This window comes from Schistocerca piceifrons, chromosome 3 (assembly GCF_021461385.2).
Source record: "Schistocerca piceifrons isolate TAMUIC-IGC-003096 chromosome 3, iqSchPice1.1, whole genome shotgun sequence".
In the NCBI taxonomy this organism is placed as follows: domain Eukaryota; kingdom Metazoa; phylum Arthropoda; class Insecta; order Orthoptera; family Acrididae; genus Schistocerca; species Schistocerca piceifrons.
Window position 1 is genome coordinate 877,197,033 of NC_060140.1, and position 18,397 is coordinate 877,215,429.

At 44.4% G+C, this 18,397-nt stretch overlaps 1 protein-coding gene across 3 annotated transcripts in view; it reads right to left on the bottom strand.

The window, feature by feature from the left end:
- The window catches only part of LOC124789531 (dehydrogenase/reductase SDR family protein 7-like), a 29,470-nt gene extending 20,411 nt beyond the window's left edge, over positions 1-9,059 (bottom strand). For 2 of the 3 annotated variants that reach the window (XM_047256925.1, XM_047256924.1), the window contains exons 1-2: positions 8,817-9,059; positions 1,351-1,503 (exon numbers count right to left, since the gene is read on the bottom strand). In XM_047256925.1, the coding sequence (XP_047112881.1) occupies positions 1,351-1,503; positions 8,817-8,966 (303 nt within the window). In that variant the 5' untranslated portion in view covers positions 8,967-9,059. The remainder of the gene's footprint in view (positions 1-1,350; positions 1,504-8,816) is intronic. The other variant, XM_047256926.1, reaches the window with a different exon arrangement.
- Between the last annotated feature and the right edge of the window lie 9,338 nt (positions 9,060-18,397).

The following is an 18,397-nucleotide window of genomic DNA, read 5'->3' on the forward strand; positions in this document are numbered from 1 at the left end:
TGTACTTCTTGTTTGATGTTTTCTAATTCTGACTGGGGTATCCTGTTATTTTTGATTATTACACGGATCTGATCAGCTAGTCGTCGTTCTGTTAAAAATTTTAATTCTGGATATCTGGTAATAAATGTTGTGTATACTTGTGATCTATATCCAGTTGTGTTGGTTCCAAAGTTTGTTGCTTGGTAATAACAGAACATGAGGTGTCGATTAACTTCATCTGACCATCTCATCCTCTGTCTGTTTTCCTTCTAGGGTGGTTGCAGGAAGCATATCCTGCAAAACACCTCTATTTGGATTTAAATCATTTTTCAGTTGGCTAGCAGTGTCGTTACCATTGTGGGCGGGCATAGGGTTCAAGCATCGTCCCCGACCATGACGGCGCGTGTCCGAGGCTTCTTTAGTTCTGTCCTGAACTAACTAATCACACTAAAAGTGGGGTTAGCCCTATTAGTGGTTTGTTCTTTTCGTCGCCTTTTACAACTGGCAGAACATACCGGAGGCCTATTCTTTTCCCGGGCCTCCACGGGAATTATTATTATTATTATTATTATTATTATTGTGACAAAGTCCTATCCCTGTAATGTCCCATTCTGTTCACCTTGACTCTTCACACCATAGCCCTGCATGGCAGTGACCAGAGATGGATGGATGTGCAGGATTTAGCAGCTCTCCCTAGAGCTTGTGTGATAGACTGCAGTGCAAATCTCTACACTGATGTATGCTTCCAATAGCCAATAACTAGAGTGGTGTGCAACGAAGAAGGCATGTGAGTGATGTATGCTACACACAAAGAGACTAAGAATACTTAGTGGCATCACCAATGTTCCGTTCCACACAAGACGCTCCAGCTTAGCTCATTTCTCATTCCTGGTAGCTGGCAACAAAGAGGCATGCTCTACGGCAGGAGCTTCTGATTTTGTTGAAAAATTGACACACTCAGAAAACTAGCCTCCTCATTTGTGAAAATAATATTTGTTGAAGACGTCATCCATAACACACACTACATGGCTAAATAGCCTCATGATGCCTACACAAACACAAAAATCAACAGGAGATATACTATGTGGACTCTGGAGTGCAAAGATGGTCACAGCCTATCTGTTGCCGGGCTGCGAGGAGTGTTAGTACAGACCCCTCTGAGGTCGGCACCCTGAAGTGATGCACCCCTTGCACCCCTAGGGCCACCTCTGCTGAAGTTTACGCTATTGACAGGTGCGACAGAACGACACTATTGGGTGATGGGTCAAGTGGCACACTGCCGCTTGCTACCGCACATAAATCCCACCGATCAACTTCTTAGTTGTACACAACTCTTTGAAACAATTTATTCTGAAATCTGTAAATATTTACTTTGCTTACACTGTGTGTAGTTAATAACATATTTTTTACTCTTCTGAGTTCATCTTCACGTCGTGCTGCAAGGACAACTCTACAACCAGCTCGGTAGAAAGCATGAGCCAGTGCCTCACCTAAGCCGGAACTAGCACCTGTTATCAGAACCACCTGCAACAGTAACATTGCGAATTGCCATGGCTGTTGTATCTCTGTGCCCTGAACAGTTTTACAGTATATTATCACAAAAAAAATTATTACCAAAGCTGTTACAAAAACAAACTCTTATCAGAATCAGCAGCAGAAAAGTAGTTGGCCATGATGTTATTTGCTAAGGATGTTGCATGTCCTGGTTGTGTGATAAATCTGACAGTAAAATTTAACGAATGTATGCCGATGAAAGAGATGCATGACATGCTGAGCACCAAAATTTTCCTTCAGAAGTGTAGTGTATTGAAAGAATACATTAAATGTGGAAATGCAATGAAACTGTCCGTTTCCCATATCAGTGACAGATGTGTATAGCACTGTTCAGGACGACAATTTGTGACACTATTTCACGCAGATTCAAAAAGTCTAGGCTGACAAGTGCAATATCATTCATTTGACTTACTATATGAGAGGCAAATGCAATCAAGAAAATTAATAAATTATGAAACAGAATTTCTGGTCAGTAGTTACCTGCAGGTGACAAAACATGCAGCACTGTTGATAAATACATATAAAAGGAAGACTGTCACACTTGTAGCTTTCAGAACATAGGTCCTTCTTTGGGGAGAAGAGATGGATAGCTTGGGGAAGGTTAAAAAGGAGGGACAGGTCACTCAGATCCAAGGATGAGAGGGTCCCACCTATTGTCAGGATGAGAGTACACAAAGTGGCAGGGGCAGACATCACATTGTAATCACCCATGTTATTATCCAGATTTTGTAGTCTTGATATGAAGGGTATCACAGAACTTATTTTGGCTATTCTACCACTCCTTTCCTCCACTTACATCGCTGTTTCGTGGTTAGTTGGTACTGCTGAGCTCACGTTAGCTCAAGATAAGCAAACCAATTTTTTGGCAATTCTTTGAGGATTTGTATTATGAGGAAATAAAGACTTTGGATAATTTTTGCTTATGTTTGGTGTTTGACAGTTGGGGGAGATGTTATTCGCTCAATTTGTTCTCACCCAGAACCCCACCATTTCTGCTTGTGTTCTGTTTGTTACAATTTTGTTTCACAATTATTTCAAAAAATTTTCGTAACAAAATTTTTTATATGCTTTTTATTATACACTCCTGGAAATTGAAATAAGAACACCGTGAATTCATTGTCCCAGGAAGGGGGAACTTTATTGACACATTCCTGGGGTCAGATACATCACATGATCACACTGACAGAACCACAGGCACATAGACACAGGCAACAGAGCATGCACAATGTTGGCACTAGTACAGTGTATATCCACCTTTCGCAGCAATGCAGGCTGCTATTCTCCCATGGAGACAATCGTAGAGATGCTGGATGTAGTCCTGTGGAACGGCTTGCCATGCCATTTCCACCTGGCGCCTCAGTTGGACCAGCGTTCGTGCTGGACGTGCAGACCGCGTGAGACGACGCTTCATCCAGTCCCAAACATGCTCAATGGGGGACAGATCCGGAGATCTTGCTGGCCAGGCTAGTTGACTTACACCTTCTAGAGCACGTTGGGTGGCACGGGATACATGCGGACGTGCATTGTCCTGCTGGAACAGCAAGTTCCCTTGCCGGTCTAGGAATGGTAGAACGATGGGTTCGATGACGGTTTGGATGTACCGTGCACTATTCAGTGTCCCCTCGACGATCACCAGTGGTGTACGGCCAGTGTAGGAGATCGCTCCCCACACCATGATGCCGGGTGTTGGCCCTGTGTGCCTCGGTCGTATGCAGTCCTGATTGTGGCACTCACCTGCACGGCGCCAAACACGCATACGACCATCATTGGCACCAAGGCAGAAGCGACTCTCATCGCTGAAGACGACACGTCTCCATTCGTCCCTCCATTCACGCCTGTCGCGACACCACTGGAGGCGGGCTGCACGATGTTGGGGCGTGAGCGGAAGACGGCCTAACGGTGTGCGGGACCGTAGCCCAGCTTCACGGAGACGGTTGCGAATGGTCCTCGCCGATACCCCAGGAGCAACAGTGTCCCTAATTTGCTGGGAAGTGGCGGTGCGGTCCCCTACGGCACTGCGTAGGATCCCACAGTCTTGGCGTGCATCCGTGCGTCGCTGCGGTCCGGTCCCAGGTCGACGGGCACGTGCACCTTCCGCCGACCACTGGCGACAACATCGATGTACTGTGGAGACCTCACGCCCCACGTGTTGAGCAATTCGGCGGTACGTCCACCCGGCCTCCCGCATGCCCACTATACGCCCTCGCTCAAAGTCTGTCAACTGCACATACGGTTCACGTCCACGCTGTCGCGGCATGCTACCAGTGTTAAAGACTGCGATGGAGCTCCGTATGCCATGGCAAACTGGCTGACAATGACGGCGGCGGTGCTCAAATGCTGCGCAGCTAGCGCCATTCGACGGCCAACACCGCAGTTCCTGGTGTGTCCGCTGTGCCGTGCGTGTGATCATTGCTTGTACAGCCCTCTCGCAGTGTCTGGAGCAAGTATGGTGGGTCTGACACACCAGTGTCAATGTGTTCTTTTTTCCATTTCCAGGAGTGTAGTTGTATGACTGACTTCATAGTTGCTATATTGGATTTTTATGTGTTCACCATTTATTGGTATCATGCATAAAAGTTGAAACCCCTATACTAAACAATTCATATTTCCCAAAATTTTATGCTAATAGCGCTCAGTGTACGAGTACAAAGCATTATAACAATCATCCACAAAAATGAACCCAAGCGAACCAGATATGAAATTTAAATAAAGGCCATTTACAATTCTCTCTTTGGGTACAATGCTTTATTCTCTTTACTAAATCTAATCGACACACAATAATGAAATTAAAACCAACACAAACCTTTTAAGAAAAGCCACTTGGGGGAGGACAGGAAGAACATGGGATTGATTAAATAAGTTGTCCATAGTTGATCAACAATGGACTTTTTCAAATGTCAGTACTTCAATTTCAAATTCTAATTAAATCATTTCCATAGGGGCAATGACCTCAACAATTAGGATTACAGATAAGATAACCAGCAATATTCTCAATAATAACTTTTGGTTAAGCATTAAGCTGCTTTTTGATCCTTGCTTCAGTCATCCATAATGTTCTGTAGATCTCATCAAAAAAGGAGAACCTTCACAAATGTGAAATGAGCCAAGGTACACATTAATGAAAGAGAAGCAAATCATACAAAACCTAATACATACATTATATATAAAAACAAAGATGAGGTGACTTACCGAACAAAAGCGCTGGCAGGTCGATAGACACACAAACAAACACAAACATACACACAAAATTCAAGCTTTCGCAACAAACTGTTGCCTCATCAGGAAAGAGGGAAGGAGGCAACAGTTTGTTGCGAAAGCTTGAATTTTGTGTGTATGTTTGTGTTTGTTTGTGTGTCTATCGACCTGCCAGCGCTTTTGTTCGGTAAGTCACCTCATCTTTGTTTTTATATATAATTTTTCCCACGTGGAATGTTTCCTTCCAATATACTAATACATACATTGTAATAGGACTGTACTATCGCTAAACTATCACTTGAACCAGCCAATTTTAAACAAGTAAATTAGAACAGAAGCTGCAACTTTGAAAACACAAATTCTGCATTCTCAGTCACACTATATAACCGCTGTTAATCTACTATAGGTAGATTAATTTCTACTTAATTTGCATGCTTTAATTTTAAAAACAGTATTTACCTATGTCTATACATACTGAGTCCCATTTACAGGAAATTACTACTTGCCATGCGGTTTTACCATTAACACTGCTATTTGTTATAGAATTAACAGAATTCATGAAGTCGTGATTCTAGATATTACACTAATTCGATGAAAAACTGGCTAATGGTGTAGTTTTTTTTTCTTTTTTTCCTTCCTTTATGTTAGACATGAGTTAGTTGACTGTCTTCCCACCAGAGTACAGAATCCCACTCTCAAACCTAGTCATGGAGGCAACATCTATATGAAAATTAATTTTGTGTCTTTTACTGTGATTCAGTTTAGCTAAAACTTATTTTTAATATCAGCAACAAAAACATATTTAATGTAATAGGAATTAAAGGTAAAATTCCAGATTCCTTAAAAATGCTCCATGATCTACTTTACAAAACATCCTTACTGTTTATTTCTGGTGAATACACTTTGTTTACTTTAGTTGGACTGCCCCCAGAAGATAATTCCAAAATAAAACAGAATGAAAATATGCAAAATAAGTCAATACTCAGATTAGTGGGGTATCTGTGTGTTGACTATTTCAATTTGTTATCTAACTGGGCACCCAGAGGAATATTACATGCCGTTTCATTTAGTAAATGTCTATCAACATCTATTTCTAGTGCTGACATTTTATTATAGTTTCTGAAAATTGTGTTACTTCAGTTTTTGTCAGATTATCAGAAACTAATAGGCTAAACCACTACTGGATCTTTACTGCTATCATATGAGTTGACTTACGACAGAGTTTCGACCATTGTGTTATCATCATTTTTAACCATCCTTTTAAGTTATTGGAAGATTATTCATGTAGGTAAAGAACAAGAGTGGCCAAATTGCGGATTACTGAGAGATCTTGTGTGTTATATTACCCATTCTGAGGTTACTTTCATGCTTGTGAGACCATTAATAAGACCCTCTTTTCCCTCTGTTCTGAGGCAAGACTTGTCAAAGTACAAGACAGCATAAAATTTTACACATAAATATGTGCGAAATACTGACACATATAAGTTGTAATATTACATCTACACTGGTAGCTTTCTTACCAACAAATTTGTCTTGATTGTAATAAAATAAATGATATTTCATCTAAGTATAAGAGGTTTATGTACACACATACACACAAGGTAGAAATTACTGGAAAGTTATCGACACATATCGATAGACAGTGGTAAAATAACCAAAAATCCAGAATATGGGTAAGAAAACTGAATCACATGTCTATGTCACAAAGCACACACAACCACACACATCAATTAATGTAAGTACATTAGTAAAAGATCTTTAGATTTTTCCACAAATATTTTGATAATTATATATTGTTTAGTAGAGGGATTACAAGGCAGAACTTAGAAATCTGATCAATATTCCAAATATTCATTGATGTTGTAGAAGCTGTGGATGATTAGTAGATATTTTAGTTCTATTTTAAATGTGTTATAGTTTGATGTTCCTTTGCTTTCATCTGACAATGCATTGAAGAGGACTTTTGGTTTGCATATTATACTGTCCCAATAGATTTGTTAATGTGTGTCCCTAAAAAAGCCATTCCTATTCCATGTTTCATAATTATGAACTTCACTGTTCAAAGTTGAATACTCTAAGTGAGTCTTACTGAAACTGGAAATTTGAGGTATAAATATACTGACAGGGTCAACAGTATACAAGCAACTCTCCCCTCAATGTTTCGCCACTCTATTACACCTATATAGGTTCAGCAAACAACATGATTTAAGCAACACTCCACTCAAGGGATCAACGTTTTGGCTTAAGTAGCGAAACATGCAATGTAGGGCCTACTCCATATCACTTAAACCTCGCTGTTAAAACAGGCAGCAGTTTCATACAGAAGAATACTTGGAAAGAGATACGAAAAAAGAAATAAGACTAAATTAAAGAAAATTTTTTAACTGATACTAAAATAATTACAAAAAGAAAAAGAAAAACACAGACATCACCATTACCCCCTTTCAACACAATCATGGACCAACACCCCAGATCAATAAAATGAACCAAAAAAATAAGACACTTCAAAAGGCACAGAGGATACAGCATCCAAATATGATTCAACTATTTACACAGGGAGACACACTTGAATCTCTCATATTCATCTACATAAATTTGCGAAGTACTACTGCCCTTCCAACAGCTTCATTACCATTACAGTATTATGAAAGGACAGATTGCTACTCGCCATATATTCTTCACTACTGGTGAGTAGCAACTATCCTTTTCATAATTATTACATTAATCACAACGATGTGGAATGAGTCATTTTACATTCACATTATTCTTTCATGTGCAAATATGGCTACATGCTGACCATTCGTAAGGGTTTGGATTGACTGCCGAACAAAATAATTAGATTCAGTTTCTCATTAGCTAACGTATACTATCAACTAATTGACTTCAAACAGTATCAATGAGCTGCCAACATCCACATACAACATAAGAGCCACAAATACTGCAAGTGCACTTTAGTTGAAGTGCACAAATCTTTGCTCCCATTTAGTGATTCTAAACACCCTACACTAGAGCACGCCACAACTTCAACAAGTCCTCTGCAAATATGCTTCATCTTAGTGATGTCACACAATACATACACATCAGAAGCCTAAGGTGACAGGTGGTACTGCAGTTTTCAGTTGACCTATGATCACAATATAATGCTTTTACAATAAAATGATTTATGATCCCCCGAGGAATAATCTGCACTCCTAAGATACCCCCATCCTTTTGGGAAAAGGGGCACCTTTTTTATCGTAACTGATTGATTATGACTTGTCATTCTTCTGAACTCAACATATCACAGGGAGAATGCCGACTCAGTTTTTCAGACAGGTTGAGAGGAGGCCATGGAGCTGTCCAGGGAGTGCAGTTGCATGTTTATAGGTCTGGGGTCAGTTGTAACAATAGACGAGTGGAGTGCAAGGTGCAAAGCAACATGTTCACGGTCCAGGGGCCACCAGTGGGCATCCTTTGCAAATGCAGTGTAAAACTATGTTTCATATCTTAAGTTATCTGGGGAAAATTGTACGTAAATCAAAGAGCATTGTGCAACAAGGACCACCCTAATGAGGCACTTTATTATGATGACAAATCATATAATAGTAAGATGATCACTAGATAAATAAATAAATCAAATTAATAACTTAAGGCTAGGTACATGTTTTTACCCTGAAATTTATGGCATCTTTCAAGTTACAATTTGTAGATTACCCTTCTGTGCCGTCTTCCACATACGACTGTAGAAGTAATTTAAGCCAGTAGTTCTATTATTGAACACAACTGATAAATGATATACCAAATGGGTAATAAACGAAGTTATATAGGTTTTGGACTTTTCTCACTTTGAAACGGGTTACTAAACTTACTTGGAATACATGAACACTAAATCCACATTAAAATATGTACAAAATGAAAAGGGTTTCATCGTCCGGGTAACATCGTAAGGACATACATTACAAATGACTTTTATATTGCCACACTGGGCGCTGTGCAGTGTCTCACAAACAATGAGGCAACATGAAACATATAGACAACTGTGCGAACTCATAAGGGTCTTAAAAAATAATTGGTTCTACAATAGATTTTATAACTGTCTCCAACTCAACCTTTTCTTTCAGCCTGTATTTCAGTCGACGCCTCTGTAAAGACTTGTATGCTGCAAACATTGTGAATGGTAAAAGAGTAACCGTAGCGCATATTGTCACCAGCGTTCGCCATATAGACAGTCCTCTTCTATCACTTGCAGTAATTTTCATTTTATCGTCTCTCAGATTCTTAACCCGTTCATGTTCTCCTTCAGCTCTTATTCCTCCGTGCCGCTTCTACCCCCACCACGTTTCTACTGTTGTTTTGACAGATCACAAAAGTATCGAGGTATCGAAAATTTTTTAATATCGCAATGTTAGTCGGTACTCGGTACCGCCTGTGATCGATATAAATCAATTACGAAAGTGCTATTGCACCGGGTTTACAAGCGACACACCTTTTAAAAGACGAAAACCGAATTTTGGAAACCGTTTTTGCTGTCGTGTTTACATTTAAAGATCTGAAGCGGATTTGCTAGCCCAGTTAAATATGGCGTCTGGAAAACAGCTGATCCAGTTCTGATGTGGTCAATACAACTGTTACTTCTCTTCACTTAAATGTAATAGGTAGACACTTTCATGCTCAGCCTAATATTTCTGCTTCTCCTTCACTGCACAAGAAGTCCATATTAACCAAATATTCTAAAATAAGACGTAACTTGACAATCCAAGCACGTTTCAAAACCAGTTGCATTCACATGGGAGTGAAAATCGATTGCGGGTGGTTACATAACCACCCAGAAGCGGTAAAGGAAAATCGGTTTACTAAATCCAGCTTTGGAATCCCCTCGTAAACAAGGTGACTCCGATAGAATTTAACCCTTCTACCTCCAACGGGGATAATGAAATTAACCATTTACCATTTTTCGCTTATATTTATACTTCCAAGAGTGCTTAGGGGTTGTGTTGTGTTGGGTAAGGAGACCAAACTTCGAGGTCATCGGATTAGGGAAGGAAGTCGGCCGTGCCCTTTTCAAAGGAACCGTCCCGGCATTTGTCTGATGAGATTTAGGGAAATCACGGAAAACCTAAATCAGTATGGCCGGACGCAGGATTGAGCCGTCGTCCTTCCGAATGTCAATAGTGCTTAAATTAGATTAATACTTGCTGCAGAGATCATGTACACGACACTTCGTAATCATGTGAAACGTGTCAGTTTAACAAACGGGTTCTTTTACATGACGTAATTCAAGTATTTATATAATTGCAAGATAACTAATTTATTTCTAAAAATTCATCTGTTGGGCAGAAGACGTTATCATTCAGAAGTTCTTGTAATTTGTTTTTAAATGCTTGTTGGCTATCTGTCAGAGTTTTGAAATTTGAAGCTATTTGGTAAGTGTCCAAAGACTCTTCTGGCAGCATAGTTCGTCCCCTTCCGTACCAAAGTTAGATTTAACTCACGACACTGAAGATCAGCCCTTCTCCTAGTGTTCTAGCTGTGCAAATTGCTATTGGGATGGGTTACTGATAACATATTTCGTAAGTGAATGTATAGGGTGATTCAGATGTCCCTCCCGATGTCTTTGTATACAAGCCGCGGTGTTATACCCGGCCTTCAAAAACCACAAACGAGATTTTCATATTCTCTCGTTAGCTACGCGCCAACTATTAAGTTCTACAGAAAAAATGAACAGGACTTTTTTCGTAGAAATTTTAATGTAGTTAAATTTGGACTGGGATACTTCTCCGCCGAAGGACGCAGTTTTCGAGTTATTCGGGACAAACGTGGAAAAGTGACCGTCTTCCTCTGCACGTTGTTCTGCACTGCTACAGGAGAACTTGATTCTTCATCTCGTACTGTTCTTATGGGAAAGACGACTACCCCCACCACAAGCACTGCTTGCTTTTCTACAGACAGAGTACACCTTCCCAGCATTTCCTGTCCAGTTCTCTTATGTAGGTAGACAAAATTACTTTGTAGGATTTGGGTAACTTTGTAGGATTTGCGTAACGAACACGATATTCATGATGTGTAATGACTGTCAACGTTGCCGATTCACATACACAGTATTTATTTATACACAGAGTTTCTGTTTTTTCAGCAATATTCTTGGGGACGGAAGTCCATAGAGATTGTGTCCTGTTCGTGACGTCGGTACTGGCTGTGTAGGTGGTACTGGCGGTGTCATCGTCAGGTCGTCCATCGGTGACTGCACGTGATCCTGTGGTGGGGGGTATAGGCTGATCCTGTGTCCGGTTTTCCGTGTTGTGGTCTGGGACTACACATACAGGACGCCGTCCCTGGATAGCGTAGATAATAATGCAGTTATGTCAACTGACTATGGTATCGGTTCGGAGTGGTAGAATGATCACAACACTGTGCTGTTGCCGACCTGTCGGTTTTCGTACGTGGCAGATACCACGATCATCGTGTCATGTAGAGACACTGTGATATCTTGTGGAAGGTAATGTTTGACATCGACTGTGACGGAAAAGGGGGTTGTGTCGTGGCGTGAGGTCAAAGGGGCGGAATTGTTCCCCGGTGTCTCCAGCAACGTCCATGCTGGCTTCAGTCTATTGACGGACGCAGTAGTGGGTTTGCCGGCTAGCATGATTTCGAATGTGTTGGGTCCCCGTCTTAGTACCTTATAAGTTACACGATACGCTGGGTGCAGTGCTGGCTTGATGGTGTCTGTGCATGGCATTACGTGAGTAGGTCTTTATGCACAAATACAGTGGGTGTTGCGTAGTGCGACGGCGGTGGGGCTCTGATGCTGCGTATCCATTCTCTGACCCATTGTACGAGGTCTTGGAGGTCCTCATTGCCTTCGTCCGTTGTCTGTGTGACAAATTTCGCCGGAAGACTAATTGCTTCACTGTAGAGGATCTCCGCTAGTGAGGCGTCGGGTCCTCTTTGTGGGCCATTCTGATACCCAGCAGCACCCAGGGTAGGGCCTCTGACCATTCATTATCGTGGCACACCAGTGCTGTTTCAGCATCCGGTGCCACCGTTTCACTAGGCTGTTTGACTGTGAATGGTATGTTGTGGTATGGAATCGGTGGCACCCGCAGAGGCGGCACAGTTAAGGGTCGATTCGGATTGTCTGTCCTGATCGGTTGTTAGCAAATCACAGCAGCCAACTCTCGTTATCCATAGATAGGTGAACGATCTCGCCACTGTCTCCACTGATATGTCCCTGAGCAGAGCAGCCTCCACCCTGCGAGTCATTCGGCCGATGACCAATAGGGTATAATGAAATCCGTTAGATTCTGGTAGTGGCCCCACTAAATCTATATGTGAATGGAAAAATAGCCCTTCGGAATGAGGAAACTCCCTAACGGCAGCTGGTTGTGTCGTCCTGTCTTCGCCCTCTGGCAAGGAACGCACGCATGTGTCCAAGATGCACAATCCCTCTTCAGATTCACCCACACATAACGCTCCGAAACTAGTTTAGTCGTGTGGCACACTCCGGGTGAGCTAAGTTATGGAGCAAGTCGAATATTATTCGGCGATAGTTTGCAGGGACGAAAGGTCGTTACCTTCCCACTGATATGTCGCACCCAAACTAGTTTGTTGGTTCTGGGCACTGGGCATTGTCGTGGTTGTAATCCCGTGTCGCCACCTGACAAGAATCGTTCCAGGTTCTGTTCCGCACACACGGCGAACGTCTATTGTGAACTGTGAGATATGATCCAAGTGCCTACACCTGCGAAGTGTGGCGTCGGAAGATGGATTCTTTAATGTGACAGCTGATGGTCGATGGTCTGTATAGTTAGTAAGTGGTCTCTCTTCAGTATCGTCGCGGAAGTAGCGCACCATTTTGTACGTGGCCACTAGTTCACAGTCAACGCTCGACCACTTCCTTTGAGAGTCTCTCAGTTTTTTTAAGAAAACCCAGAGAGGTTGTGTCATCCCTTGGCACTTCCTGCTGTAATACAGCGCCTATCACTCGGTCGCTCGCGTCTGATGTAAACATAAGATGAGCATCCGGTGAAGGTAGTGCGAGTGTGACAGTGGGGGTTAGTTGAGCTTTAATGTTGTCGAATGCAGTTTGCATCTCGGCTGTTCATGCTAGATTCCTCTTCCCTGATGTGCTTTTCCCCTACAGAGCTTCAGTGATGTGAAGTAGAGTCTCAGCTGCACAGGGTAGAAATTGACAACGCCAAGAAATTAACGTAGTTCTTGGTAATTTGTGGGAGGGGACCAATTAGTAATCTGCTCAATATTGTCCTGTGTGGGCCGTATGCCTGTTGCGTCGACTAGGTGGTCGACGAACGTGACGCAAGGCTGTCGCAGTTGGGATTTGACAGTATTAACTTCCACTCCGTGTTGTGACAGCTTGTCGTATACTACATTTAGGTGTCGTTCGTGTTCCTATGTAGATTTTGAGCATATAATTAAATTATCTAAACAGCTGTAACAGTGTGGCAGATTGAAAAACAAACGATCAGTGAATCTTTTCCATGTCTGTGCGGTGTTTTTCAACCCAAACAGCATGAATACGACTTCATATAAACCAAATGGTATTATAATGGCCGTTTTGTGAACGTCCTCTGGGGCCACAGGTATTTGGAAGTACGCCCTTTTAGAGTCCAGTGCGCTAAAAATGGTTGCCCCTGCCAACTCATGTGCAAAATCTTGGATATTCAGGACTTTGTAGCTATCTATAATTGCTCTGGCATTGAGCTACCGGTAGTCGCCACAGAGGCGCCATGTACCGTCTTTGCCGGCCGGAGTGGCCGTGCGGTTCTAGGCGCTACAGTCTGGAACCGAGCGACCGCTACGGTCGCAGGTTCGAATCCCTCCTCGGGCATGGATGTCTGTGATGTCCTTAGGTTAGTTAGGTTTAATTAGTTCTAAGTTCTAGGCGACTGATGACCTCAGAAGTTAAGTCGCATAGTGCTCAGAGCCATTTGAACATTTTTTGTACCGTCTTTCTTTGGCCGCATAGTGATAGGTGATGCCCATGCACTGTCCGAAGGTCTGATTATACTGTCCTGGAGAAATTCGTCAATGGTTGCCTTGAGTTAGTGGGGGGGGGGGGGGGGGGAAGTCTAGGTGGTGGGGACAGCGGCGTACGGACGGTTCCAGAGTTGTATTAATTCTGTGGATGGTGCCAACCGTGCTATGCTGTTTTGTTTGGTAGGGGTGGTCCAGGAGGCGGACTCCTGTTGTCTGATCTGTGCACAGGGGTGGTAGCTTTGTCGGTGGGTAACCCGCTCACAAGAGCAGAAACGCTGTTGCAGTTCAACCCACTCGCAAGAGCTGCGTCACCAAGTATAACAGGCACTGTACTAACCTCTGTATCCGTGCTAACGGCTGTACAGATATCCTGTGGCTCTCGGGTGTGCCGAGCTGTACGTAGTTGCCGCTTGATTCGTTGCAGTGGGCTGTCCAGTTCGTGATGGCGGCTGCGTAGCTGCTCGTTCTCTGTACATGTCTTGTTGTTCTCCTTGTAGATGTTCTTGTAGGCTGCGATCTTTTCGTGGAGTTCATCGCACAGTGTTACACGCTGCAACGCAAGATCCGCTGCAGTCTCCATGTCTAGCGGTGGAGAGGGAGGGTCTGTGGTGGACGGCAGACTGTCACTGAAGACGTGTAGTCCTTTACCTTGTAATAACAGAACCCTGCTGAGATCCGGGATAAGGCGTTAATGATGGAGGAAGTCTTCTTTGAGCACTGGTTCCACCATTTCAGCCACAAGGAAAGTCCATGGACGTGGTGTGTGGTCGCCTAGCCAGAGGGTAGCAAAGGTTGTCCCCATTACCGGTATTATTGAATCACTTACCGCTCGGTGTTGTATGGTTGAGAGATTGTGCCGGCCGCGCTGGCCGAGCGGTTCTAGGCGCTTCAGTCCGGAACCGCGCGACTGCTACAGTCGCAGGTTCGAATCCTGCCTCGGACATGGATGTGTGTGATGTCCTTAGGTTAGTTAGGTTTAAGTAGTTCTAAGTTCTAGGGGACTGATGACCTCAGAAGTTAAGTCACATAGTGCTCAGAGCCATTTTAACCATTTTGAACTGTCTCATATTTGTGCGCAATCAGAATATTTAGCAGTAGATCGCTGACGAGATCCACTTGTTCACCGAGATGGATTAACAGTTCTCTCCGGCCATCCTCGATCCCTGCAGTCCTCGTCATATATTAGCATAAAGCAATCCACACATCTGGTGAGTCTGTGTGAATGGGCGGGAGTTGGAGTTTGATAGATGGTGGGTGGTTTCTGTAGTGGTTGTTTTGTGTCGGTCCCACTGAGTTGTCCTTGTGCAGTAGTTGCATGGCCTTGCTCGGACCGAGTGTGGTGGCCTGATGAGGTATGGCCACTGTTTGTTGTCCCTGTCGGCATGGTGTGGTGTGATATTCCAGTAGGAGCTGTGGTCCGGCGTGCAGCGGGGCCGGCCGGGCGGCGGCGTCACGCCTGTGGAGTGGCGAGATGTCGGAGCGGCTGATATCTCAGTGCCATCGCCCGTGTATAGAGGCATGAGTGGACTGCGTAGAAATATACACTAGTGGCCATTAAAATTGCTACACCACGAAGATGACGTGCTACAGACGCGAAATTTAACCAACAGGAAGAAGATGCTGTGATATGCAAATGATTAGCTTTTCAGAGCATTCACACAAGGTTGGCGCCGGAGGCGACACCTACAACGTGCTGACATGAGGAAAGTTTCCAACCGATTTCTCTTACACAAACAGCAGTTGACCGGCGTTACCTCGTAAAACGTTGTTGTGATGCCTCGTGTAAGGAGGAGAAATGCGTACCATCACGTTTCCGACTTTGATAAAGGTCGGATTGTAGCCTATCGCGATTGCGGTTTATCGTTTCGCGAAATTGTTGCTCGCGTTGGTCGAGATCCAATGACTGTTAGCAGAATATGGAACCGAGCGAGGTGGCGCAGTGGTTAGACACTGGGAGGACGGCGATTGACCCCGCGTCCGGCCATCCTGATTTAGTTTTTCCGCGATTTCCCTAAATCGCTCCAGGTAAATGCCGGGATGGCTCCTTTGAAAGGGCACGGCCGACTTCCTTCCCCATCCTTCCCTAATCCGATGAGACCGATGACCTCGCTGCCTGGTCTCCTTCCCCAAACAACCCAACCCAGAATATAGAATCGGTGGGTTCAGGAGGGTAATACGGAACGCCGTGCTGAATCCCAACGACCTCGTATCACAAGCAGTCGAGATGACAGGCATCTTATCCGCATGGCTGTAACGGATCGTGCAGCCGCGTCTCGATCCCTGAGTCAACATGTGGGGACGTTTGCAAGGCAACAACCATCTGCACGAACAGTTCGACGACGTTTGCAGCAGCATGGACTATCAGCTCGGAGACCATGGCTGCGGTTACCCTTGACGCTGCATCACAAGACAGGAGCACCTGCGATGGTGTACTCAACGACGAACCTGGGCGCACGAATGGCAAAACGTCCTTTTCGCGGATGAATCCAAGTTCTGTTTACAGCATCATGATGGTCGCATCCGTGTTTGGCGACACCGCGGTGAACGCACATTGGATGCGTATGTCCGTCATCTCCATACTGGCGTACAACCCGGCGCGATGGTATGGGGTACCATTGGTTACACGTCTCGGTCACCTCTTGTTCACATTGAGGGCACTTTGAACAGTGGTCGTAACATTTCAGATGTGTTACGACCCGTGGCTCTACCCTTCATTCGATCCCTACGAAACCCTACATTTCAGCAGGATAATGCACGACCGCATGTTGCAGGGTCTGTACGGGCCTTTCTGGATACAGAAAATGTTCGACTGCTGCCCTGGCCAGCACGTTCTCCAGATCTCTCACCAATTGAAAACGTCTGGTCAGTGGTGGCCGAGCAACTGGCTCGTCAGAATATGCCAGTCACTACTCTTGATGAACTGTGGTATCGTGTTGAAGTCGCATGGACAGCTGTAGCTGTACACGCCATCCAAGTTCTGTTTGACTCAATGCCAAGGCGTATCAAGGCCGTTAATATGGCCAGAGGTGGTTGTTCTGGGTACTGATTTCTCAGGATCTATGCACCCAAATTGCGCGAAGATGTAATCACATGTCAGTTCTAGTACAATATATTTGTCCAATGAATACCCGTTTACCATCTGCATTTCTTCTTGGTGTAGCAATTTTAATGGCCAGTAGTGTAGTTCTGTTGGATGTCACAGTTTTCTGGCAGTGTTTGTCCTTGTGCCTACTGTTCCGTCAGTCTCGTCGCCGCCATCGCGGTTGCAATGGTGGGGTCAGTGTAACGAAACGTATCGTGTGGTGCGGGTGGTGTAACAGTTAAGTCCATGTTAAGAGCATCGCCCCCGTCGGTCATTACCCGCGTCGCAGTGGGTGGGGTGAAGTCACGGTCGGTCGGAGGCCATCTGGGCGCGGGCGGTCCGTGTGGTGTGCCCATAGGATCGGCGGCGTGTGTTGTAATCATGGTCGGCTGCATAAACTCGTCGTAGATCGTAGGCCCACGTGGTAGTGGGTTCACTATAGGCGTGGCGGGAATGTCGAGCTCGAACTTCACGCCCTTCATTGTCAGTGCGGGTGGTGTAGCAGTCAGGCTGTAATTCTGGTATTCATCTTGTGGTCGTAGAGCTGTTGATGTGTCTGTTATGGCATCCTGGTAGCTGTTGATGTGTGGTCTTGGTAAAACGGTAGTGTCTTGCGTCCGTACCAGCACGCGGCGGGCGTCAGCGTATCCCGTTGCGAGCTGAGGTGTGGGGAGTGGTGCGGCCGGCGGAGCCGTGACGTCACGCCCGAGGTGTACGCAGCGCGGCTGCCTTGACATCACCCGCGTGACGTGTGAGAGAGAAAACGGTTTGCGCAAATATGCCATTCTGTTCAAAATCACTGCTAACCGGCATTATCTGTCCTTGAGACCACCAAATACACTGACCTGCATGTTTGTTTGTTGTCACTGATTGTTCGGCGATTGTTACATCATTGTGGTTGGTGTCCGTTATCAGATTGTCAGTGCCTGATATCTCAATAATGGTAGGGTCACTTGGTTGATGTATACTTCCAACTTGCATTAGTACTGGCTAAGTGAATATCTAATGGAATATTGCACTCGAGAACGGCGGGGGCGGCAGGGTAGCGCAACTGTTCATTACCGCTGATCGTCGTTGTCCCTTCGTTACGTATTCTAACGAGGCTTGTGTCGACATAAGCACTCATAGCACTATGATCAGTGTTTGTTAAAGGCACTCGATGGAAATTCAATATCGTAGTTTTTAAGTGTGCGTTTATATGACAATGGTTGCATTGTTGTGCGGGTATTAAACACGCAAGTATTGCAATTTCCGTCTTGCAGCGGTGAAAAGGCATTAGATAAACACTCGCTACACTTGCTGTCATTGACCGTAGCTGGCTGACAGTCCGCGTGTGCAGGATCCACCTCGGCGAGGTGTTGGATTCTCAAGTCGGAAGAGGTGGAGCAACACCAAAATGTCGCTGCGCGATTGTCAATAAACTCGTGGTCACCAATGTGGGACTCGGGTAACGAACACAATGTTCAACATGTGTAACGACTGTCAACGTTACCGATTCACATGCACAACATTTATTCATACACATTATACCGACAGATACAACTTAAAAGACTTGGTGTCTCAGAACACATTGCCCAAGGTCCAGAGTTACTGTTTTTGCAGCGATATTCTTGG